At 44.2% G+C, this 26,315-nt stretch overlaps 1 protein-coding gene across 4 annotated transcripts in view; it reads left to right on the forward strand.

Moving 5' to 3' along the window:
- The window catches only part of LOC139172078 (WD repeat-containing protein 90-like), an 88,689-nt gene that overhangs the window by 52,740 nt on the left and 9,634 nt on the right, over positions 1-26,315 (forward strand). For all 4 annotated transcript variants that reach the window (XR_011559833.1, XM_070760806.1, XM_070760807.1 and 1 more), the window contains 9 exons: positions 474-595; positions 8,020-8,179; positions 10,662-10,852; positions 11,927-12,095; positions 12,551-12,662; positions 15,371-15,542; positions 15,651-15,773; positions 24,947-25,127; positions 25,435-25,565. Coding sequence is in view for 3 of the 4 variants with exons in the window: in XM_070760806.1 (XP_070616907.1) it covers positions 474-595; positions 8,020-8,179; positions 10,662-10,852; positions 11,927-12,095; positions 12,551-12,662; positions 15,371-15,542; positions 15,651-15,773; positions 24,947-25,127; positions 25,435-25,565 (1,361 nt within the window). In the remaining variant the exon portion in view is untranslated. The remainder of the gene's footprint in view (positions 1-473; positions 596-8,019; positions 8,180-10,661; positions 10,853-11,926; positions 12,096-12,550; positions 12,663-15,370; positions 15,543-15,650; positions 15,774-24,946; positions 25,128-25,434; positions 25,566-26,315) is intronic.

Below are 26,315 nucleotides of genomic sequence, written 5' to 3' on the forward strand. Positions count from 1 at the left end.
CACAGATGACTGATTCAGCTGGATTCAATAACTTATTTATAAACATAGTAACAGAAGAATTTACAATACCATTAGCAGAGTTTTTTCTTCAAGCAGTTTGAAGGTAGCCAAGAACAGTTAGTTTCATTTCAGCAGCAGACAAGCACAGAGTGAACAAGAGAGCCGAGTGGGCAGAGAGTGCAGAGTGAACTGAGCCACACCCAAGACTTAAGCTTCAGTTTCGATTCTTTGCACAGACTCAGAAATGTTTAATTCCCATTGGCTGACTTAGTTGCTATGCCTATTCATTGGCTGACCTGTTAACATGGCTCTCCCAGTCATGAATGTCTTAACATTTCCTTTATAGAATATCCTGAAGTCTAGGTGTGTTTTGCAATCTGGGAGACATGTATATTTTATCGGGGAAAGTGCTGGTGGTGGGGGAGAGATTCTACTTGTTATAAGTTATTCCCTTCCCCCCACCTCTCTGCCAGGTTTCTTTGCCTACAGTTGTGGTTGTGTGCTGATTGTGGAAGACTTGCACTCTGGATCCCAACAGCATTGGCTAGGTCACCCAGAAGAGATTTCAACTTTAGCTCTCAATCATAATGCCCAGGTATGATCATCCCACCATTTTATTACAGATAAGTTTACCAGACTCACCTGAGTCTTTGGAGAAGGGTGGCACATAAGTCCAATGAGTCAATCAATCAATCAATCAATCAATCAATCAATCAATCAATGTGTTGGTTGGATCAGACAAAACACAAATTTATTGAAGCTCAGATTGTGATAATTTTTTAATCAACGGTAATCCTTCCCTTATGGCCTGTAACTGAGCCCAAAGTTATGGTCAGCTGGACAATTATGGTTAGTTGCAAAGTTATGGCTGTCATTCAGTGAGGTCACCTTCCCTAATTTTATGAACTGCTTGGTGGCTAACAGCAAACAAAAACGCCGGTCATTAAGCAAATGCTGCAGTCGTTAAGTCCATTTTTCCAGTGGGCATATTTTTTTCTCCCCCAGAAACTGAACTAAATACTGGAAACAGGCAAAAACCCACCAAAAATTATGGTTACTGCAAATGCTCATAAATGTGAGCGGTTTAACAAGTGATTGCATGTTAATAATAATAATTTATTAGATTTGTATGCCGCCCCTCTCCGAAGACTCTGGTCAGCTCACAAAAACATAAACAGTATACAAATCCAATTTTTAAAAATACAATTTAAAACCCTTATAATAAAATAATCACACAATCAAATCAAACCATACACCAACCTTGACAATTGGTGTGTGTGTTAATTTTCCCATGCCTGGCGGCAGAGATGAGTTTTTAATGACTAATGAAAGGCGAGGAGGATGGGGGCAGTCCTAATATATTGTGGTGATTCTTCTCTGGTCTTGAAGCTTATGCCCTTATGCAACATCTCTGTCAAAGCAATGTTGTTGTTAGTTGCAAAATCATGTCCGATCCATTGGGACCCATGGACAACGTTCCTCCAGGCCTTCCTGTCCTCTACTATCCCCCAGAGTCCATTTAAGCTCAAACCAACTGATTCCGTGACTCCATCCAGCCACTTCATTCTCAACTATCCCCTTCTTCTTTTGCCCTCCATCGTTCCCAGCATTAGGCTCTTCTCCAGTGAGTCCTTCCTTCTCATTAGGTAGTCAAAGTACAGTGGTACCTCTACCTAAGAACGCCTCTACTTAAGAACTTTTCTAGATAAGAACCGGGTGTTCAATTTTTTTTGCCTTCTTAAGAACCATTTTCTAGTTAAGAATCCGAGCCCGGAAAAATTTCCCAGGAAATTTGAGAGTAGCACGAAGGTCCAGCCAGTTTCCTGCCGTTCCCCCTGGGTTCCTCTCTCTGGCGCAGCGTATGGGAGGCAGCCTTGTGCCGGGTGTATGGGAGGCGCATGCTCCTCCTTGCCGCCTCAGAGTCCCTCTTTTTTTTTAAGCCTTAAAGGTTTTGATTTTTTTGATTTCCCCTCACCTCACCTTCTTTCTTTGGCAGCGACTGTCCTCCTCTTCTTCCTCCTCCTCCTCCCACCAAAATTCCGAGCTTTTATGTCTTTCCTAATGGGTTTGCACACATTATTTGCTTTTACATTGATTCCTATGGGAAAAATTGCTTCTATTTACAAACTTTTCTACTTAAGAACCTGGTCACGGAACAAATTAAGTTCTTGAGTAAAGGTACCACTGTATTTGAGTTTCATCTTCAGGATCTTGTAGCCTTTTAAAGATTAGACAGGGTTGATCTCTAGGACTGACCGGTTGGATCATTTTGCAGTCCAAAGAACTTGCAGGAGACTTCTCCAGCACTATAGGCCTCAATTCTTTGGCTCTCAGCCTTCCTTAATGTTCCAGCTTTTACAGCCATACATTGCAACTGGGGGGAAATGGTTAAAACAATAGCTGTATCTTTAGCCCTGCTGAAAATTGCTTCTTAATCTTGAGACACATGGATATCACATGCTGCTCAAAAATGTGGTTTTGAGCAGCATTAAAAACTCATTTTATCCCCATCTCTTTCTCGGCTTTCAGTTGCTGCTGCTTTTTTTAAAAAAAATATATATAATTTTTATTGATTTTTATAGGTTTACAAAAAACAAACATATAACAGTGCACAGTGCTTGTGCCCATCACCAAACAACACACACACCCCGTCACCCCCACCACCCCTACAGGAGGATTCAAAGAGGTTTAACTTGTTTATCTATCTATTAATCCTTGGCTCTATCTTGAGCAAATTTTACTAAAAGAGTGATTGTAGTTTATTTTTCGTATTTACATCACAGATTTTACTTAACATATAATCTTTTACCTTGTTCCATCGCATCAGCTTCTCTAATTTATTCTCATCAAAATTATTTAATCTTATTTCCATAATTTCAAAATATATGTGATCCACCATATACCAATACCAATTTTGTACTGTCCATTTTGTAGAATCTTTCCATCCTAAAACTATCACCGCTTGAGCACTTTCCAATGCTGCAGTTTTAATTTCCTTAAATTCTCCTAATTCCCTATATTTAATTAAAATTGCTGTTTCTTTTATAATAATCCAATTAATGTTTAACATTTTATTAATTTCATTCTGGACTACCTTCCAGAATTTCTGTATTTCTGCACACTCCCAGATCATATGCATAAATATTCCTTTTTTCTGGCACCCATGCCAACATTTGCTCTTCTCTTTCCCCTGGAAGTGTGCAATTTGTACAGGTGTATAATACCACTTATATAAGATTTTTCTTCTCATCTCTTTAACTCTCGTATTTTTAATCTTATATATATTTTCTATTATTTCTTTCATTTCTCTTTCATCTATTTGTAAATCATCCTGCCAACATCTTGTTAAACTTTTAGCTACTTCTTCTTCCCTTTGCAATAACATCCTATATATTTTGCTGGCTTGTGCTTTACTTTCATTTATCTTTTCATTTATTATTTTTTCTAAACTATTTTCTTCTCGTAAGAAGATTTCTTTATTCTCACTTTTATTTAAATATGTACATATTGCATTGATCTGCAACCAATTCTGTTTACCGATCCACCATTCCAATCTGGTTCTGCTAACTCTTCCATCTTTCTCATATAATTGTTCAATTCTCGTTACCCCTTTACTATTTAGTATTTTAATAATTCTACTTAGATTAGCATCATCCCCTATATTTAATCCATGTAACGTTGATAACTTGGATACTTTTATTCTGCTTGTCCTCTGCCATTTAAGCCATGTTTCTAAACATGCTTTAAAAGGATCACTTAAGGTACCGATTTCAATTCTACTCCAATTTTTAAATAGTAGTTCTTTGTTATTTATGTTATTAATTTCTTTTTCTAATTCTACCCATTTCTTTTCCCCCCATAACTGTAGCTCGATTAACCTTTCCATTTGAAATGCATTTCTATATAGTACTAAGCATGGGCTGCCCCAACCTCCCTCTTTCTCTTGTGCAAAATGCCAATGCTTCCTTATTCTGGATTTTTTGTCTCCTTCAATCCAAAAATTTAGTCTACTATCCCATTCTCTTAATTTTGCCTCAGGAAAACTACCCGGTAGAACCTGAAACAAATACATCATCTTTGGTATTATCATCATCTTAAGGGCCCTAATCTTAGCCATTCTTCCTAATTTTTTGCCCTTCCAATTTTTAATCTGCTTCTGGATTTTTTTCCATATTAAGTTATAATTGGCCGTTGTTATTTTTATTGGATTTTTAAATAACCAAATTCCCAAATATTTCATTTTTTAACAACCTAATTTCAATCCTGAAATTTTTTGGATCTCAATTTGCTCTTTAGGGCCAGTATTTAAACATATTATCTCTGATTTTTCTATATTAACCTTAAGACCAGATTGATCTTTAAATTCCTGAAGTAGTATCATTATTCTTTTCATCATTTCAATTGGGGTTTCAGACATCACTATAGCATCATCTGCAAATAAGTTTAATTTCAATTCAAGTTCCCCTATTTGGTAGCCTCTCCATTCCTTATCATTTCTAATTTTGTTTGCTAATGTCTCAATTGCTAATGCAAATAGCATTGGGGATAGTGGGCAACCCTGTTTAGTTCCATTCTGAATTTTAACCATTTCTGTTCTATTGCCATTTACTCTAATTTGAGCCACGTTATCCTTATATATTGTTTCTATAACTTTACAGAATTTGTTTCCCATATTTAAGTCTTTACATAATTGAAATAGGTAATCATGGTTAACTTTGTCAAAAGCCTTATAAACATCTAATTTTAAAATGCTTAATTTTCTTTTGGTACTGGTAGCATGGTGTAAAACATTGATCACGTTTCTTATTAGTTCATAAATTTTCCTTCCTTTCACAAATCCGTATTGATCTTCTCCAATTATTTTTGGTAATATATTCTCCACCCTATTTGCCAATATTTTCATAAATATCTTGTAGTCCTGATTTAGCAGGCTAATGGGGCGATAGGAACTAGGATCCATTAAATCACGATCTGATTTTGGGACCGTTATAATTTCTGACATTTTCCATGTCTGTGGAGTTTCAAAAGTCTCCATTACATTATTAAACAATTTCACCATATATGGTAATAATTCATTCATATACACTTTGTAGTATTCAGCAGTAAAACCATCTGGACCTGGGGCTTTAGCAAGTTTCAATCCCTTAATAACTCTAGATATCTCCTCACTTGTAATTTTTGCATTTAACATTTGGCTATCCTCTTCCTTTAATTATTTTTTAATCTCTGAGGTTTGTGAAACAACATGCTCTTTTTTATATAATTCCCCATAAAAATCTCTCATTATTTTTTCCATTTCTACATTACTACGTTTTATTACACCATCCTTATCTTTTAAAGCAGGAATATAAGATTTCTCTTTTCTTTTTTTCAAATAATGTACCATTTGCTTCATTGATTTATTATTCCAACTTCTAATTCTATGTTTCATAATCATCTTCATTTTATTCCAACTTTCCTCATCCAGTAATTGTAATTTCTTTTTCTTGAATGATAGTAATAAATTCCATTCTCTATTTCTTGTGATTTTTAAGGTTTCTTGGATTAAATCTATCTCTTTTAATAAATTATTTCTCTTAGCATCCCAGGATTTCCTAAGGAAAGCTTCCGTACTAATGCAGTTACCCCTCATCACTGCTTTATGTGTATCCCAAACTATTGTTTCTTAATACTCGCCTGTTGCATTAGTACAAAAGAATCCATTAAGTTCCCTTTGTAATTTAATTCTACTCTCCTCATTTGCTGAGACGATGGGGTTGTACCTCCAAATTCTTTGTTTACTACAAACCTCTAACTCTAACACAGCTAACAAAGGAGCATGATCTGATAGCCAGATAGCTTTCATTTCTGCTTTCTTAAATTTTACCTTATCTGTTTTATTAATTAACATGTAGTCTATACAGCTAAATTTATTATGTCTTGCAGAGTAGAAAGTATCTCTATTGGCTACGTTTTGATGAAGGTCCATCATATTAATTTTGTTTAAATGTAACTTTTTCTTTTCCCCCTTCCCTGTTGTTAATTCCAAATTAAAGTCGCCTGCTAAAATCACTATACCTTCCGCAAAATTATCTAATTTCCGTTTTACATTTATTATGAATTGTTTTGCATTTACATTTGGGGCATAAATGACCGCTAAAGTTACTAACTTGTTTCTTATTTTCCCCTTAATAAATAACATTCTGCCGTCATTGTCCCTCTTAATATTACTTAACTGAAAATGCACTCTTCTGTGAACCAATATAGCTACTCCTTTTGCTTGATTCGTTCCTCTCGACTCATAAACTTTTTGCCACTCAGTATTTATAAGTAATCTGTCTGTTTTTTCCCTTCCCTTATGAGTTTCTGAGAGGAATAAAACATCTGCCTTACTGTCCTTAGCCAGCTTCATGATTCTACATCACTTTTTCTGTGATGAAAAACCATTTACATTGAGAGATAAAAGGCCTAAATCACCCATTTACATAGTCTAAATGCATTTCCCCTTCCAACAAAACAGAGCCTACCGGAAAATTGTTTTTTGTTGCAATGAATCCCCAACCTGGTGCCTCTAACCTGACCTCCCCCCCCAGGGGAAGGCAACGAAAAAAACCTTCCGTTACTGAGAGGCACTTTTGGATCTACATTCCCTCAGAAAGCCCTCCCTTCTCCCCCATTTTACAGCATAATAAAAGATTCCCCCCTCCTTCCCTCCTCTCCCCTTGTTAACTAGCGTGAACAACCAAAAAAAGATACAAAAAAAGATTAATTTGTTGAAAAACTTAATACCATGTTAGCAAGTCAACTCAGTTCAGTTTATTATTATTTTTTCTTCTGACGAGTGACTCTTGGCTCATCTTTCTTCTCCTTTTGAAGCGAAGCCAACTCTCTTTGAAGTGCAGCAATTTTCTCTTCTTTACTTTGCTCTGCCTCGCGAAATGGTTGAAGAGAGAGCTCTTGTTCTGCTGGGTCTGGCCGGTCCACCGATGCCTGGGTTGCTCCCTCTGGATTTAATCCCAATTGGAAAAGTAGCTTTCTTCCTTCTTCTAACGATCTCGCCTGGAAAAACTTGGTATCTTTGAACACAATTATGGTGGCAGGATAGCGCCAGGAAAATTTAATTCCATTTTCATACAGCTGAGAAGACACTTCTCTCATCTGGTTTCTCATCTTAAGGGTCTCAGCAGACAAATCTTTTTAAAAGCGTATTGGAAAAGCTTTGTAACGTAAATTTAAAATCTGCTTCAACTCTTTAAAAATTTCTGCAGCTCTTCTTTCTGAAGCAAATCTAATAACAATGTCCTTTGAGTCTCCCTTACGGGGTCCAAAAGCCCAATGCGCTCTTTCAAATTCTTGCAACTCACATGTAACTTTGTTCTCAATGAACCACTGAAGGATTTCTTAAATGAGTTGTCTGCTCCCCCCAAAATCTTTGGGAAAGCCTCTCAAGCGAAGATTAGCTCAACGCTGTCTGTCCTCAAGATTTATGATGCGAAGTTCTTGGCGAGATTTTCCCACCTCTAACTTCCCAATCCTTTGATCTTGTGTTTTGGTTTGTTGTTTCAATTCTGCCATTCCAGTTCCCAGTGCAGATAAATCCTTTTTCATTTCTTGGAGGAGTTTGCCCATGTCAGCAAAACCTTTTAGCAGCGAATCCATTTTCCCCTCCAATTCCTCAGTAGACGCCATCTTCCCTTTGTTCTCGCTTCTTCACACAAACACGTAAAAAAGAGTTACTTGCTTCAACTTTTAACTCTTTCTGATAAAGTTTTTCAACAGCTTGTTCAGTTCACTCTCCTCTCAATCCGCTTCCAGCAAGCTAGAGAGGGTTGTTGAGGGTCAGCTTTCACTTTTACTTCTTCATATGGGAGAGCTCTCCCTTGGTGCATCTAGCTCCGGCAATGCATGCGTAGATCAACCCAGTTGCTGCTGCTTGATTATTATTACTTTTAGCCTAATCGCATTTTCCTGTTTCTTAAATAGTTAATCTCCTAGCTCTTTCCTGAGATTTTCCTGATGACATGGGCTGTTCTTGTCTAGGTCCTGGCCTCTGCCTCTGCCCAAGGTGGGGGAGACCTGCGGTGTCAAATTTGCATCTGGAACATACAAAATAGGACTTGTGAAAAAATCCTCTTCCATCATGAAAACCAAGTGCAAGCCATGGCATATTCTCAAGACGACCGCTTCCTTGTCACTCTAGGTTGGTGTAGCGTGTGTGTGTGAGAGAGATAAGAGAAATAAGAAAGGGGAAAGGAGAGGGAGAAAGGGACGGGAAATAAAAGTAGGAGAGAAGGTTGGAAGGAAGGTAGAGGAGAGGAGTATGAGCTGGGATGGCACAGTGGCTACTTCAGCTAACTGCTAGCTGTAGTTCAACAGTTCAGATCTCACCACCGGTTCCAGGTTGACTCAGCCTTCCATCCTTCCGAGGGGGGTCAAATGAGGACCCAGCTTGTTGGGGGTGATATGCTGATTCTGTAAACTGCTTAGAGAGGACTATAAAAGCACTATGAAGCAGTATATAAGTCTAAATGCTATTGCTATTGCTGTAAGTAGAGAAGGAGAGAAGGAAAGAAGAAAGTGGAAAAGGAGAGAAGAAGTGAGAGAAGGGGAAAGAGAGGAGATAAGGAGAGGAAGGGTTGTTGTGGAATAGGGGAAGCATATGGAATGGTAAAAGAGCAACACCGCTCATATATTTTTATGTATTAATTTTAGGAAAGGTAAGGTAAATGTTTATTAATGGTTAGGAGAATGTACAGTATATTTGTATGAGAAATAAAAAACAAAAAACTTTTTTTTAAAAAAAGAAGGCATTGCACAAGTGAAATCTCATGACCAATTTTGGTGGGTGATTGCATTTTTGTGGATTTAGTTTAAACCAAGGAATGACCTTGATGTGACATCCTAACTAAAAGCTAGATATTTAATTTAGTTCTGGATTTCCCCCAAAATTGCGAGTGAGGCCTTTAAATACGCAACCTTTACCTTTAAGATGTGTGGGTTTCAAAGCAGGCCGGGGAATGCTAGGAGTTGAACTCCATACACCTTAAATTGAAAGTGCTTTTTCAAAAGGCAACTGGACTTTATTTATTTTTCCCCTTGAAAAAGTTTCACTTCTTGTGCAAGACGCTTCCTTGGTTTGGCTTCAATTCTTGTCTTCAGAAATGAAGAAACTTTTTAGATGAGAAGTGAAATGTTTTGAAAGAAAGAAAAAAAACCTGCCAAGAAAGTCCAGTTGCCTTTGGAACAAGATGATTGAGAATCTCCAGAGGCATTCACACTTTAAAGTTCCCAAGGCTGAGAAACACCAGGTTGGATTGAATGGCTTTCTCATATTTATTTATTTATTAGCAGATTTGTAACTATCATGTTTTATGAATGTTAATAAGAGCTGTGCACAGTGGTTAGAATGCAGCATTGCAGGCTAATTTTGTCCATTGCCAGCAGTTTGATCCTGGCTTGACTCAGCTTGAGCTCCAGTCTTCTGAGATCAGTAAAATGAGGATTGAAGTTTGTTGGGAGGCAAGATGCTGAGGCTGTAAACTGCTTAGAGAAAGCTGTGAAACGTCTGAATATTCGTAGTTTGGGTTGGTAGTTCTGTTGTTGATTGGAGCACTGAGCTTGGCAATTTGGTTGCTAATATTTCGTCCCCATTCGAGGAGACAGTTTCAGTGCGGTTTGGATTGCGCTTGACAAGGGCAACAGAAAGCCTTTAAATACCATGCTGAGTCCTGGTTTGATTTCGAGTTGTGTGATTGGCTGTCTGTAGTTGCTGAGACATAGTCATTGGTTTTAAGTACTGTTCGAAAGAGAGAAGGCTGCAAAGCACTGTGAGGCAGTGTATATACCCTGTTTTTTCCCCAAATAAGAAATCCCCTGATAATAAGCCCAATCAGGCTTTAGAGTGCATAGCAATAAGGCCAAGCAATTATTTCAGGGTTCAAAAAAATATAAAACAGGGTCTTATTTTCAAGGAAACACGTGTAAATCTAAGTGCTATTGCTATTTATTTTGAATCTGAGAAAAGCAAAGTATACCTAGATACTAGGAAAGTCCAGATTTCTTAGGTATTGAGATCTCATACTATCATACTATGCTACTGTTGCCGCACCATTGAGAGAGGTATGGGAACAGCTCTGTAGCGGACAAAAAAGGTCTACAGAGAATTACTAAAACTGTTCAGAATATCATTGGGCTCCAGCTACCCGCCCTGGATGATATCTCCACATCGCGCTGTTCTAGGAAGGTGCATAACATTCTCAGAGATTCTTCTCATCCTGCTTACAATCATTTTGAACTGTCGCCTTCTGGCAGACGATACAGAACAATTAAAACTCAGATCACATGTTTTCCAAATAGTTTTTATCCCAGAGCTATACTTGCACTTAACAATGAACTAAAGGGTTACTATCAGTGAGCTGTTGGACAGTATTACTTGGTGTGTTGTGTAGATGTTTGGGTGGTTCAGGGTGGGAAATTTGTTGTAGGTGGGGCATGTTTTTTTGGATTATTATGCCTGTTGGGACTGGTCTTTAGGCGTCATGTGAATTTTGTTGTGTGGGTATACTGTATATATAGATACAATGATAATAAAGTGTTCATTCATTCATTCATTTATTCATTCATTCATATATAAATCCCTTGTGTGTGTAAAAAACAAATGGCCTCTATCTCTGTGACTGCAGGAGATTATGTAGACAGAGTCATTGCCTTGTGGAACACCCAGACTTACGACCTTGTGTCCTCAACCCGTCTCGCTGAGCCCGTCCATGACCTGGCCTTCAATCCCCTTTCCGTGGGACAGCTTGCCTGCGTGGGGAAGGGGGCCGTGACCTTTTGGCTGATGAAGCAACAGGGCTCAGACATCAACCTTAAAGTAGGTACATTGGACATTTTGCCCGATTTTACAAGGAGTCCTTGACTTGTGACAGTAATGGGGCCCTGTCACCACAGTTGTTAAGTCATGACGGTTGTAAAACAGGTAAGGCAATTGCTGTGGTCATTAAGCAAACTCTCTAGTAGCGAAGCCAACCAGTGGTTCACTGTGGGCATCGGTTTGCCAAAAACTGGAAGTAAGTGCTGGAGGGCCTGAAGTTGAGTCATGTGACCACATGGAGGTGGGATGAGCATTGTAATGTCGAATCTGCGTCGGGCAGGTAGTCTGAGACTTAACAACCATACATTTGGTGGCCGTTAAGTGGTTACACTTAACTACTGCAGCACCTCCCCCCCCGGTCACATGATCAAAATGTAGGCACTTGCCAACTGGCATGTTGCCAGATAGAATGGTTTGTACGGCCGCTCCGTCCACGGAGAAGGGCAGCCTAGAAATCCAAATAATAAATGACAGTTACAATGTCACGTATTCACCATTCACAAACTTCCCAAGCCAGTTTCTAATATGCAAAGTCAAGGGGGAAAGCCAGATTCATTTAACAACTGTGATTCACTTAACCAAGGAAAAAAGGTGATGAAACAGGTCAAAATTCATTAGCAATTGCCTTGCTAATGTCAAAGATTACCGGTATTTAGCTCCCAGGTGGGTCTTTGTAACTTTGAATGGTCTTTAAGTGACCAATTACTACTCTAAGTTGAGGAGTCCTTGTAGACCGCAGTCAAGGAGAAGCCATCAGCCTCGTGAATGACCAGAGAGCCAAGGCAGCTTTGGGCTACTTTGGGAGTGCCTATTATGCTCATAATAGAGTGTAGTACTGCAGGCCACTAAAGCTGACTCCTAGGTCTGCAGGTTAGCGGTTCAAATCTCATCACCTGCTCCAGGTTGACTCAGCCTTCCATCCTTCCGAGGTGGGTCAAATGAGGACCCAGATTGTGGGGGCAAGAGGCTGGCTCTGTTAAAAAGTCGTATGGCTAACATGTTGTAAACCGCCCTGAGTCTAAGAAGAAGGGCCCAAAAAAAAAAATCTAATAAATAAAATCTTGCTCCTTTTAGGTGCAGCAAGTCCCAGCTCCTGATGCTATTGGTAGGGTAGAGCTCACATCCCTGTGCTACAGCTCTGGATGTCTACTCTACACTGGGACAAGCACAGGACAGATCTGCAGCTGGGACACAGAGACAAATTGCTGCTTCATGACTTGGGAGGCCGTGGACGGCGAGATTGGTGAGTCTCCACAGTGTTTTACGTCTAATGGAAATTAGAATGAGAATTAGAATAGAAGGGGCTGGAAGAGACCTTGGAAGTCTTCTAGTCCAGCCCCCTGTTTGAGCAGGAGACCCTATGCCATTTCAGATAAGTGACCATCTAGACTCTTCTTGAAAACTTCCACGATTTCTGGAGGCAAGTAGTTCCACTGGTTAATTGTTCTCACTGTTAGGAAGTGTCTCCTTAATTCCAAGTTGCTTCTCTCTTTGATTAGTTTCCAACCATTATTCCTTGTCCTTCTGGTGCTTTGGAGCACAGGTCACCAACCGGTGATCCACAAACCACTGGTGGTCCATGAGAAAATTTTGGTGGTCCATGGCACAGCTGGGGGGAGAAGCTTTACTGGTCTCTGCAATCCCCAGCAGTATTTGGAGGAAGTCTGTTTTAATTGGTGTAATCCTCTTCTTGTCTAGGAGTACTTCAATGTCGCCATAACCGGTTGGTCAGTGGTAGCAATACCAAGAAGATCCAGATTTGGTCAGTGGCTGCAGTCCAAGAGCTGAGAGTCAAAGGATCTGATGCCAGGTGTGAAGTGATGGGTGCCAGGTGAACGATAGGTTCTGGAGATACCAGATGATGGAGGTTCCTTTTCTCACTTATTCTCACAGTGTCCGTAAAAAACAGTTCTTTCTTTATGGCGTTCCTACTTACCTGACTAAATCATTCCCTCAAGGGAAGCAGATTTAAAAAAATTAAATCTATTTACAACCTCTAAACATATCCTTAAATAGGAATTAAACTGATCTGCTTGGTAAATAATAATAAAAAACCTCTGTCTTTTTGAAAAGCTGTTGCAGACTTCTATCCAGTTTCTAGCCAAAACTGGAATTTTGTTCTGAATTAATGGTACTGTTTAAGCTCAATGTTACAGGAAGGACCCTCTCATGTATCTTGATAATTAAGGAGCACGGACTGAGTAAGTAAGTGGGCGAGGATTTCCCAAGAAATATTCAATAAATAGCAAAATGTTAGGATTTCCCTGCCTCCAGCAGAGTTCAGGCAACTAATACCAGAAACCCAGGGAATGATTGGGAAAACAGCTTTAAACAATATAGAATTAGCAAAGGTAAGACACGGCTTTGGAATAAGTTATTTTTGGTGGAGATCATTCATGAGTAAATCTTCCTTCTCAGACTTTGCCAACACTGACAGAGAGCAGCCAGTTTGGTTGTTCCAGGGAATTGGAAATGTGTGAATAGAGTAGGAGGTATGGACACTCCGTCCTGGAGCCTAGCACACGTCTGGCTTGCAAATGTGGGGCGTTAAAACCTGTCCTGCGAGAACAGATCTTCTTTGGGCAGCTAATCCCAGAACCATAGGGCTAGAAGGGACCTTGGAGGTCTTCTAAATCAGTGTTTCCCAACCTTGGCAACTTGAAGATATTTGGACTTCAACTCCCAGAATTCCCAAGCCAGCAAATGCTGGCTGGGGAATTCTGGGAGTTGAAGTCCAGAAATCTTCAATTTGCCAAGGTTGGGAAACACTGTTCTAAATTGACCCCATGCCCAAAGCAGGATACTTTATAGCATAGTTATGTGTATGTTTTTGTGTAAATGTATGTATGTGTGTGCATGTGTATGTACACACACACATATATACATCCACACACTGTGGTACATTGGTATTCAACTGCTCTGAAATTCATTGAATTTCACACATTTTAAAACAAACGTTTTGTCCTGGTACATATTGTTTGTTTAGTACTAAATACACAAGCTAGAATATGTCACTGTTGGCTGCCTTGTGACTCACTCATTTTCCCATTATTTCTTATGGGAACAATTTGTTTGGTACTCCTCATTTTTGGTATCACTGAACCAATTATTGACAAGTATCAGGGTACCACTATGTATAAAGTATTTCTGCAAAAATAAGACCCTGTCTTATTTTATTTTTTTTGAACCCTGAAAAAATGCTTGGCCTTATTGCCATGCACTCAGAAGCCCGGTTGAGCTTATTATCAGGGGATGTCTTATTTTATTTATTTATTTATTTAATTTGACTTCTATGCTGCCAAGTCCCGAAGGACTCAGGACGGCTTACAACAGTATAAAAAAAAATTACCGATAACAGCAGCAATAAAAAGAAGTCAAGGAAAAAATCTTTCTAAAATCATAATTAAAACTAAGACAATTTAATTCCATACATACTAATCATTCATACCCATTCGGACACATGGACCAGCTAGTGGTTGTTTTAGGGGCCCCAGGCCTGCCGGCATAGCCAGGTCTTTATGGCCTTACGGAAAGCCAGCAGGGTGGGGGCCATGTGGATCTCGGGGTGAGGGGAGGTGGTTCCATAATGTCGGGGCAGCAACAGAGAAGGTCCTCCCCCGTAGCCCTGCCAGCCTGCATTGTTTAGCTGACGGGACCTGGAGGAGGCTGATTCTGTGTGCTCTAATTGGTCTCTCGGGGGCATGTGGCAGGAGACGGTCCTGTAAATAAGGAAGACTGGGTATCTGAGCTCGCAGCCAGGTTATATCAAACAATATTCTGGCTGCCATTTCCAGCGGGTAGGAGCAGCTGAAGTGGCATCAGGGGGAACTGAGGAAAATGCTCAGGAACTGAAGGAATTGTGGAACTACTGTGGCAAATGGCCATGAACTGTGAGCAGCAGTGAGAAAGGCTGCTGAATCACATTGAACCCGAGGATGCCCAAGCCGAAAGGAGTGGAACTGCTGCTGAACTGGCCAGTGACAGAGTCCAGGGAGGCAATGGAGGAGTGAGAAAGCGAGGATACAACACTCAAGCTGAAAGCTGAAAGAAGGGGACTATTGCTGAACCGGCCAGTGAGAGTGAAAGGGAGGCAACGGAGTTCACACCCACGCCCACACAGAAAGGAGTGCAACCACTGCTGAACTGGCCAGTGAGAAAGGCCAGGGAGGCAACAGAGAAGAATGGAGGAGCGAGGAAATAATTAGAGGCACCTGGTGATGCAAGGGAAAGAGCACGAGACAATGCAAACCACAGCTTGGGACTTGGATTAGGATTGAAGAATTGGTGGGATTGTAGAAACCAAGAAACCTCAATAGATGGATGAACTGGCTGATACCTTTATATTTTGACACTTTGAAATTGGAATGCTGGGGGGCTGGCAGGGGGAAACATGGTAGGTTTGTGTGTGTGTGTGTGTGTGTGTACATATATACTTTTTGCAGGCCTGATGACAAAAGTCGTGCAGCTAAGATGGAATATGTTTAATTTCTTTTCTTTCTTTTGGGCTGTTTCCTCTAGATCTAACTCCGTTCTCTTGGAGCAGGAAATCATTCTCGATGGGACCATTGTGAGTGCCGCTTTTGACGATGCCATGGACATGGGCATTGTGGGGACCACCGCAGGGACCTTGTGGTACATCAACTGGACTGAGAACACTAGCATCCGGCTGATCAGCGGCCACAAGAACAAGGTTTGCCTTGGAGCGCATCTTGGCAATCATGGATAAATCAAAGTCATGTGAGCTGCCTCCTTGTTGAGGCAATCCTTTCAGATTGTCCTCCCTTCTCTGTGGCTCTAGGTGAGTGAGGTGGCCTTCGGTCCTGGAGAGTCTCACTTTGCTACCTGTGCAGAGGACGGTAGCGTCAGAGTTTGGTCCCTGGCTAGCTTGGAGCTGGTGGTGCAGTTTCAAGTCCTCAATCAGGTAATTTTGGAAGAATACATCGGACTCTCCAACTAGACGGGAGGGAGGGAGGGAGGGCCAAGCTTAGAGTCCGTCAGGTCTGCTCCAGACCTGACAGGAAAGTAAAAGTCAGAGTCCATTGGAACTTCAAAAGGGCACTTTTAATAGACAAGAAATGAACGCAGCAAAAGCAAAGCAAAGTCTGAGAGAAAAGGCACACACAAAGCATATTACAAAGTTTCCCAAAACCCTCCCAATCCCCCCTCCCCGGCTATCACCCAATCCCGTGTCCATAGGTGTGGTGTGGGTGCATCATTCGTAGAGTGTCACACATCTGGAATGCAATGGCCGTTGACCTTGAATTGATGATGAGCAGGTCCGCTCTGCATAGCTGTACCAGGCAAGGGATGGTGGTGTCAAGCATACTTCCAAATGGGCTCCTCCAGTGCACTTCCCCCTCCCAAATCCCCCCAGCTTCCTCCCCTCTCCCACTGTTTCTTCTGGAAGCCGATGCAAGCAGGGCATGAAGAAGAAATGCAGAGGCTGACAGGGTCTTTGCCTTGCAGTAAAGGTGGCACAGGCCTGACTCCCCAACAACCCCTGAAGCCTTAACTCGCTGTTCCCAAGGGAACATAGTTAGTCTGGCCAGACTCTTGTGGCATGGGTGACTTCACAGTAAAGAACTTGAGAGTATTGTCAACTGGTTCAAGTTGACTACTCAATTTTGCTTGTCAGAAGGTTGAAAAGGGGGATCCCGCGACTCATGACACTGTAACCATCATAAATATGAATCCCTCGCCTAGTGCCTGAAGTTGGATCACGTGACCATGGCTGTGCTGCAGTGGTTATGTGAAAAAAACAGTCTAAGTCACTGTGGTAAATCAAGAATTACCTGCAGTTCAGATTATTTTATAGAGCGTTAAATGTAAAGTAACTGTGAGAGGCACCTTGGAGTCCTAGTGGACAACTATTTAAATAGGAGCCAGCCATGTGCAGCAGCTGCCAAAAAAGCCAATACAGTTCTAGGCTGCATCAACAGAGGGAGAGAATCAAGATCACGGGAAGGGTTAATACCACTTTACAAGGCCTTGGTGAGGCCACACTTGGAATATCGCATTCTGTTTTGGCTACCGCAATGCAAAAAGGATATTGAGACTCTAGAAAAAGTGCAGAGAAGAGTTACATAAATGATTAGGGGACTGGAGGCTAAAACATATGAAGAACAGTTTCAGGAACTGGGCATGGCTAGTTTAATGAAAAGAAGGATCAGGGGAGACATGATAGCAGTCTTCCAACATCTCAGGGGTTGTTCTCCACTTGCACTGCTACGGAGAGTCCAATCATGGGTTATTCTTCAGCCTTGCTGGAAGGGACTGAGTTAAAAATTAGCATAAATAACTGGTCCACCCCCTTTGTTACCCTTCCTGTGTCAGTCTAAAAAACTCAGTCATAGTGAAGGGACATATGAGTAGTTTCTCCTATGACTCTTATAGTCTAGCTGCTAGATGTTAGAATTTTCAATGTTAAAATAATTAATAAATAATTTTTAAACATTTAAAATTATTTGATCTAACGAATTTTTCCTTTCTCTTCTCTCTTTCAGATCTTGAGAGGTGATTGTCTCGGCGGGATGGGCCCCTGCTCTGCGGAGTAAGCCTGCATCATTGTCACCCAGGTCGGAGCCTCTTCCCTGCGAGGGTACCGCTCCTAGGACCGGGAGTCGCCATGGAAGGGGGTCCCCGGCCTGCGTGGCCATACCCCACTGAAGCGACTTGATGCCCAGCGGCTGGAAAAGACGGAAGGAAAACGGCAAGCCGAGATTCAAATTTCCCGCCGAATTCACCGTTCCAAAAGCGACGGAGATCACGATGAGCAGCCGGCTCGGCAAACGGCAATTTGGCGGGCGCGAAGATGGCGAGCTACATAGAAGGCCGCCATATTGGGTGTTACCCATCATGAAGACTTCCGCCCGCCATTTTAAAGTCGGCAATGACGCCGCTGTTTTTCCCCAGAGTGGGAAATCGCCCGGACATCCTGTCACAAACAGGAAGGGGCAAAGCAAGTCTGGCGGCGGCCATTTTATTGCCAGATTTTTGCTGATTCGCATCACCGCTGCTAAATCAGGCGCCGCAGGGTCAGTAAACGACCTATATTATTAAGAATGTCGGATCCCCCTCAACAAGGGACAGCGGAGCCGCCTGCCACTAAACCTAAGGAAAAGTCTCACTCCTCAAAGGCGAAATCAAAGAGTTCACAATCCTCTTCTGCGCTGAAGGAGGCTGAGAGGCGGATAAAGGCACTCGAGGAGCAACTGGAGGCGCAAAGGCAGGCCCCTGGTCCTCAGCCAAATCAAGGTCAGACTATGGGAAATATGGCCAGTACTACCCCCACGAGACTCCCAGAAGGTACCGGTTTAGCCACAGACAATGACTGGTCACCAGATAGATTGGGGGGGCCTTCCCACATACCAGACCTACCAGGCCCTGAACTCCACAGGCCTTCTTCCTCCTCATGGCACATGGCTTCACAACCACAGCCAACAGCCACATTTACCCCTACTGCAGCGGGGCTCCGCTCCTCCCCAGAGACCTGGCAACGCTTGCCACCTGCCTTGCAGGATATGATTGCCTCCGCTTATTCCCATGGCATTGTAGCAGGGGCCCAACAATATTCTAATGTAGCCCCACCTACACCTTCGCCACGTCCTCCTCCTCCACAGAGGAATATATGGGCAGCTCCAGTCCCCTCCTCTCCTGAGCATGACTCCTTCCAGGAGGATTTTAGAGGCCAAGGCTCAGATCCAGATGATGGCCTGTCAGAGGATGAGGAAGCACCACCAGAACCTCCCACTTACGCTGGACTTTTCAGACCCTCCATATTTCGTGTCTTACTTAACAAGGCGAAATTGGTAGTGACACCGGGCACAGAAAAACCTACAGAACCAGCTGCTGCCACTCAACCCGCCAACAGGGTGCTCTCAGAGCCCCAAAAGGAGGCAGATCTCATCCCTGCTCCACAGCTCTTCTTGGACAATGTTAAGCGACCATGGCAATACCCAGCGGGAGCACTGGGTCCAACGGCCTCAGAGCGTAAATTCTACGCCTTCGAACCAGAGCTGGAGAACCTTCTCGAATTTCCTTCTATAGATGCTCCAATTGCAGCTCTGGTGTCCAATGCGCTCGTTCCATCCGAGCTAGCAGATGGCCTGAAACCAGAGGAGCGCAGGGCAGAGAACCTGAACAAGAAAGCTCACCAGATGACGGCCTGGGCCCTCAAAGCAGCTTCAGCAGCATCATTTTTTAACAGGGCCTCAGTCCTGTGGCTCCAAGAAATGATTACGAAACTGGGACCAGAGGACGCTCGCTTGAGGCAAGACTTAAACAAATTATTGGCGGCAGCGGAATTCTCAGCGGACGCCACTCTTTCCGCCTCACGCTTCTCCTCAAGGGCCCTAGCAGCAAATCAATCATCGCGCCGTCTGCTCTGGCTCCGCACGTGGCAGGCAGACGCCAAGTCCAAATGGCGCCTGGCCTCGGCCCCCTTCGACGGGGCAAAACTGTTTGGAGAGTCTCTTGATAAGGTCCTCATAGAGGATAAAGATAAGAAGAAGGTTCTGCCACGAACCTATAGGAGGCAGGACAGACGCACCACCCCTTACTACAAGTGTCAACCCTTTCGGACCGACGCTTCCTCCACCAACCCCCAGGGTGGAAGGTCGTACACACAGGGGTCCTACTCACAACCCTCTTTCAGATCGGACAGGGGCAACTTTGGAGATAGGAATAGACCAGAGGTCCCCAACCTTTTTTGCACCAGGGACCGGCTTTAAGCTAGACCAGTTTTCCATGGCCCGTTGGGGGGGGGGGGAGCTAGCTGTCAGCGGCGCCGTAAAAGGGGCGATCAAGAGAGGAATGGGTGAATGAATGGACGGAGGGTGGGTGGGAAGGAAGGAAGGAAAGAGGGAAGGGACAGGAACAGAAGAAGGGTGCAAAGGAAGCAAGGAAAGGTGTGAAAGGGGAGAGTAAGAGAGGAAGGAGTGAAAGAAGGGAATGAGGGAGGAAAGAAGGGAGGAAGGAAAAGGAAAGCAAGAAATGGAGGGAGGAAAGGAAGGAAAGAAAGAAAGAAGGGGGGAAGGGACAGGAACAGAGGAAGAAAGCAAGGAAACTTATGAAAGGGGAGAGTAAGGGAAGAAGGTAGGAAGGAGAAAGAAAAGAAGAAATAGAGGAAGGGAAGGTAAAAGAGAGAAAAAAAGAGCAAGAAAGAAAGCAAGAAAGAGAAAGAAAGAAAGAAAGAAAGAAAGGCAACTTCAAAGAAAGGCTCACTGAGCATCTCTCACTCTCTCTCTCTTTCTATCCCTCTTTCTTTCTTTCTCTTCCTTTCTCTCTCTCCTCTTCCTTTATCTCCTCTCTCTCTCCCTCTCTCTTTCTCTCCCCCCTCTCTCCCCTTTCCCTCTCTCTTTCTCTCTCTCCCTCTCTTGCTATCTCTCCCCCCTCTCCCTCTCTCTTTCTCCCTCTCCCTCTCTTTCTCTCTCTCTCCCCCTCTTTCTCTCTCTTCTTCTCACTTTCTCTCTCTTGTTTTCTTTCTGTCTCTTTTGCTTTCTCTCTCTCTCACTCTTTCTTGTTTTCTTTCTCACGCTCTTTCTCTCTCTTGTTCTCTCTCTTGCTATCTCTTTCTCCCCCCCTTTCTCTCACTCTCTCTTTCTCACTTTCTCTCTATCTTGCTGTCTGTTGCTCTCACTCACTCTCGTTCTCCGTTCTTCTCAGCGGTGACGCGCGCACGCCCTGCCCGCCTCACCTTTGTGAGAGCACTTTCGCCCCGGGCTCTCAGCAAGGGGTTTTGCAGGAGAGGTGGGGCCGGCGAAGGTGATATTCAATGTCGGGGGCGCACAGGCGGTTGCACGCGCTCCCTATCTCCCTGCTAGCCGACTCGGAATATTCAAAATAAGAAAAGCCTTCGCCGGCAAAGGTTTTTCTTATTTTGAATACTCCGAGTGGGCTAGCAGGGAGATAGGGAGTGCGTGCAACCGCCCGTGCGCCCCCGACATTGAAGACCTCCGCTGAGAAAAGCCTTTGCCGGCATTTCCTCTCGGCGTCAAGGAGGCGCAGCGGCGGGCGGAGAGAGGGAAGGGGGGGCAGCGGCGTCCCTCCTGGCCTTGGCGGGCCGCCCGACCCTCCCCACCTCCTGCAAACGCGGCGGGCGGCGGGGGGAGAGCAAGGAGCCGGTTCCGGCGGGCGCGGGGCTTGGCTGGCTGGCGGGGGGAGCGCCACTGGTGGTGCGGAAAGGCCGAGGGGGCCCTGGCGCCGCGGACCGGCTGAAAACCCCCAACGGCCCGGTGCCGGTCCGCGGACCGGCGGTTGGGGACCTCTGGAATAGACAATTCCAACAGTCAAGGAAAGCCTTCAGAGGCTCCAACAGGGGCGGCTTTCGTAGAAACAAATGACTCCGTAACTCCCTTTCCAATAGGACGGTTGCAACACTTCACCGCCTCCTGGGAGTCTATCTCCTCAGACACCTGGGCGCTCAGTACAATAGCGCAAGGCCTGACCATAGAGTTCATTCAAAAGCCCCCGAGCAGGTTTCTACAGTGCCCAGTCACTTTCAACAACCACAAACGCAACCTTCTCCTCCAAGAAGTTCATCACCTCTTGGAAATCGGCGCCATAGAGAGGGTCCCGACACATCAGGAGGGACAGGGGTACTACTCTATAATATTCGTAGTACCCAAGGCCTCGGGAGGCTGTCGCCTCATTCTCAACCTCAAACAACTAAACACGTACGTAAAATACCGCAGGTTCAAAATGCACTCCTTGAGGACAATTCTGACAGCAATACGTCAGGGAGACTGGCTGACGTCAATAGACCTCAAGGAGGCATACCTGCATGTCCCAGTTCACCCCAAATACAGAAGATACCTGCGTTTTTTTTTGAGAACCAACATCTACAATACAGAGCCATGCCATTCGGACTATCATCCGCCCCGCGGACTTTCACAAAAATCATGGACATTCTCACAGCAGATCTACGAACCCGTCCATTACGCCTCATGGCGTATTTGGACGACGTCATCATCCTCTCAAGCAGCCCATCGCGGGCTCAACAGGACTTGTCAGAAGCCATGCAGACATTGGAGTCTCTCGGCTCTCAATCAACTACCAAAAAAGCCACCTGACTCCAACCAGGTTCCTATCACACCTGGGCACCAACATAGACACCTTGTCCGGCAAGGTGTTCCTCTCACTAGACCGACAGAACAAAATCCGGGCCGTGATATCAGAGCTACAACACGCCCGAACAGTACCACTGGCATTTCTATCCCAGATACTGGGAATGCTCATATCTTGTATAGACATTGTGCCCTGGGCCAGGCTCCATGCCAGGCCTCTACAGTGGCTCCTTATTCCCTTCCAGAAGAACCGGACCAGTCATTCTTCAAGACAGATACCAATTCCTCCGGACGTCCGTCACTCCCTGCCATGGTGGAAGTCCCCAGCTCTCCTGCAAGGGTCCTCCTTCCTAACTCACCAGGAGGTAATCATCACGACGGACGCGAGTCTTTGGGGCTGGGGCGCTCACTCCGAATTGGGAGTAGCCCAGGGACAGTGGGGTCCCGAGGAGCTCAGGTGCCCCAACATCAACTACCTGGAACTCAGGGCGGTGCATCTGACACTCAGACACTTCGCAAGACAACTGGAGAATCAGCATGTGCTAATCCGCACAGACAATGTGGCAACAAGAGCGCACATCAACCACCAGGGGGGTACAAGATCAGGACGCCTCATGTCAGAGTCTCAGGCTCTATTCAAATGGGCGGAAAGACATCTGTCATCCCTGAGAGCAGAGCACATATCAGGCAGCTCAAATATCTAGGCGGACTGGCTCAGCCGGACAGCCATCGACCCGGCGGAATGGAGCCTGGAGGCAAAACTATTCAGGGAGATCACCCGCAGATTCGGGACTCCGGAGGTAGACCTTTTCGCTACCCATCTGAACAACCAGTTACCCAGGTTCTTCTCCCGCTTCCCAACACCAGGAGCGGAAAGAATCAACGCCCTGACCTGTCCCTGGCCGGAGGGCCTACTCTACGCCTTCCCTCCAGTGTGCTTGATCCCACGAGTGATACACAAATTACTACAAGAACAATCAGAAATACTCCTAGTAGCCCCCCATTGGCCCAGACGACCGTGGTTTGCGGACTTGATAGATCTGTCCATTTCTCCACCTTGGCGAATACCACAGCGAAAAGTAGTTCTGATACAGGGAGCAGTGTGCCACCAGGATCCACAATGGTGGAATCTTGCCGTGTGGCACTTGAGGGGGAGAGACTAAGGAAGGAACGGGTACCTGAAAAGGTAATCAATACCATCCAGGCGTCTCGCCGCCCATCCACGACCCGGATATACCAGGCGACCTGGAAAGCTTACTGCACCTTCTGCAGAACTCGCAACCAGGACCCACAGTCCCCCTCAGTAATCCAGATTTTGGAATTCCTACAGGCGGGCCTGGACAAGGGGCTGACGCCAAACACACTTCGCAGACAGGTGGCTGCCATTGCCACCATTCTTAAAATGGACTTTTCCCGGCCTATTTCACAACATCCATGGATTCGGGATTTCATTAAAGGAGCAGCGAACATCAGCCCTCCTCCAATACACCGTTTCCCTACATGGGACTTGCCATTAGTGCTAAAAGCATTAACAGAACCTCCATTTGAACCTCTGCGCGAGATACCTCTTCGCCTGCTATCACTCAAGACTGCCTTCCTCACAGCTATCACATCAGCCAGGCGAGTCTCCGAACTGGCTGCCCTCTCAGTCAGACCGGACTTATGCATCTTCCACACAAATAGGGTGGTTTTGCAGTTAGACCCCACTTTCCTCCCTAAAATAAACACAGCGTTCCATAGATCTCAGGACATTATCCTACCTGACTTCTGCACCCATGGATCACATCCACTAGAATTAAGATGGCACAAGCTTGATGTGAGACGTGCCATCAAAATTTATATAAGACGCACAAGTACCTTCAGAAAGACAGAATCCCTCTTTGTATCCTACTTTCCAGCTTCCATGGGATCTAAGGTATCGTCAAAGACCATTAGTTGTTGGATCCGTTCCTGTATCTGCACGGCATATAAAGCAGGCGCTACCCCTATACCAAAGGGCATTACAGCACACTCAACAAGGAGCGCGGCCACGTCAGCGGCTTGGGCAACCCAAGCCCCGATTGATGACATTTGCCGGGCAGCAACCTGGGCTGCCCCCACTACATTTATAAAACACTACCGTTTGGACTCTTATGCTTCTACGGAAGCAGCCTTTGGACGCAGAGTGCTGCAAAGAGTATGCCAAGATTCTGTGCCCCTGGTCCAGCCTTCTCCCTCCCTAATTGGTTGACCTTGGGTATATCCCATGATTGGACTCTCCGTAGCAGTGCAAGTGGAGAAGAACCGTTGCACTTACCTGAACGGTCTTCTCGCTGCACTGCAAGGAGAGTCCAAACCCACCCGGCATTTAGTCCCAGGGTCACAGTTTCCTTGATACGTGTTGGTCTTTCTTATGTTCAATTGGTTAATAAAAGTTACTGATTTACTGTCACTATGACTTCGTTTATTATAAGACTGACACAGGAAGGGTAGCAAAGGGGGTGGACCAGTTATTTATGCTAATTTTTAACTCAGTCCCTTCCAGCAAGGCTGAAGAATAACCCATGATTGGACTCTCCTTGCAGTGCAGCGAGAAGACCGTTCAGGTAAGTGCAACGGTTCTTCTCCAAAGCACCTGAGGGTAGAACAAGAAGCAATGGGTGAAAAACAAAATAAGGAGAGAAGTAATTTAGAACTAAGGAAAAATTCCCTGACAGTTAGAAGAATTAACCGGTGGAACAGCTTGCCTCCAGAAGTTGTGAACAACACTAGAAGTTTTTAAGAAGATTTTGGATAACCATCTGTCTGAAGTAATTTAGGGTTTCTTGCCTAAGCAGGGGGTTGAATTGAAGACCTCCAAGGTCCCTTCCAACTCTGTTGTTGTTGTTGTTGTTGTTATACCACAAACCTGTATATTCATTTGAACTGCATGGATTTCTGATTTACTGTGCTTGGCAGCAAGCATGATATGAAAGTGGGCCCGCTCTTCCTGTCCCATCTTTCACCTGGTCATGGTTTAGGCATCGCTAATCCCTGGTCTGTTTCCTGTTAGAGTTGCTTGTGCTTGGCCTGGAGCCCAGTGCCCACCTCCATCAACGGGCTCGAAAGCCATCATATCGTGGCAGGCTATAGCGATGGCACCATCCGCCTCTTCAGCATTTCCCGGACGGAGATGGAATTGAAAATGCACCCTCATTCCTTGGCTGTCATGGCCCTTGGATATTCTGCAGATGGTAGGGAACAAGCCACCCTGTTGAGTTGGGCATCATCTTTCTTGCTGTCTTTCCCTTTGGCTTGGTTCTTTTTTCTCTTTTCCAAACTTGCCAAGCTAAGATCTTAACATTTCTCAACTTCCTCAATTGTGTTATAATGTACACTGAAGATGGGATTTAATTTTGTTGTATGGGGTGCAATGACAGTAAAGTAAATTACAACTTGAATGAAGGATTCCTGAAAGTATTTGAAGAGTCTGAAGAGCTTACAGTGTTTTGTGTGCATATTTGTTGTCTATGACTGATGACACCTTGTGTCTGTATTTAGGAGAAATCATCTTATCAGGAAGCAAGGATGGATTGATTGCCATTAATAGCCCACGTACAGGGATGACCATCAGAGTTCTTACTGACCACCAACCCTCGTCCATTAACGTTATCCAGTGCACCAGAAAACCGGTAAGGCATGTAAATTGTTTTACCCATCTGTAAATCCACAGTAACTAAATTTAAACATGCCTGGAATAAACATATATCCATCCTAAAATAAAAAAAACAGGAAATAGTATAGGGGCAGACTAGAAGGACCATGAGGTCTTTTTCTGCCATCAATCTTCTATGTTTCTATGTATGTTACCAGATGAATAGAATTCAGATGGGGAGAGAGAGAAGAGAGAAGAGAGAGAGAGTCACTAAATGGAAAATAAATAAAAATATCATAGAGGCCAATATCCTAGATATGTAGTCAGCACAAATTTATTTATTTATTTATTTATTGGATTTGTATGCCGCCCCTCTCCAGAGACTCGGGGCGGCTAACAGCAACAATAAAACAGTGTACAACAGTAGTCTGATGTTAGAAACAATTAAAAACCCATTAATATAAAAAACCAAACATACATACATACCATGCATAGAATTGTAAAGGCCTAGGGGGAAGAGGGTCTCAATTCCCCCATGCCTGACGGCAGAGGTAGGTTTTAAGCAGCTTACGAAAGGCAAGGAGGATGGGGACAATTCTAATCTCTGGGGGGAGTTGGTTCCAGAGGGCCGGGGCCGCCACAGAGAAGGCTCTTCCCCTGGGTCCCGCCAAGCGACATTCTTTAGTTGACGGGACCCGGAGAAGATCCACTCTGTGGGACCTAACTGGTCGCTGGGATTCGTGCAGCAGAAGGCGGTCCCTGAGATAATCTGGTCCGGTGCCATGAA

This window comes from Erythrolamprus reginae, chromosome 9 (assembly GCF_031021105.1).
Source record: "Erythrolamprus reginae isolate rEryReg1 chromosome 9, rEryReg1.hap1, whole genome shotgun sequence".
NCBI lineage: Eukaryota > Metazoa > Chordata > Lepidosauria > Squamata > Dipsadidae > Erythrolamprus > Erythrolamprus reginae.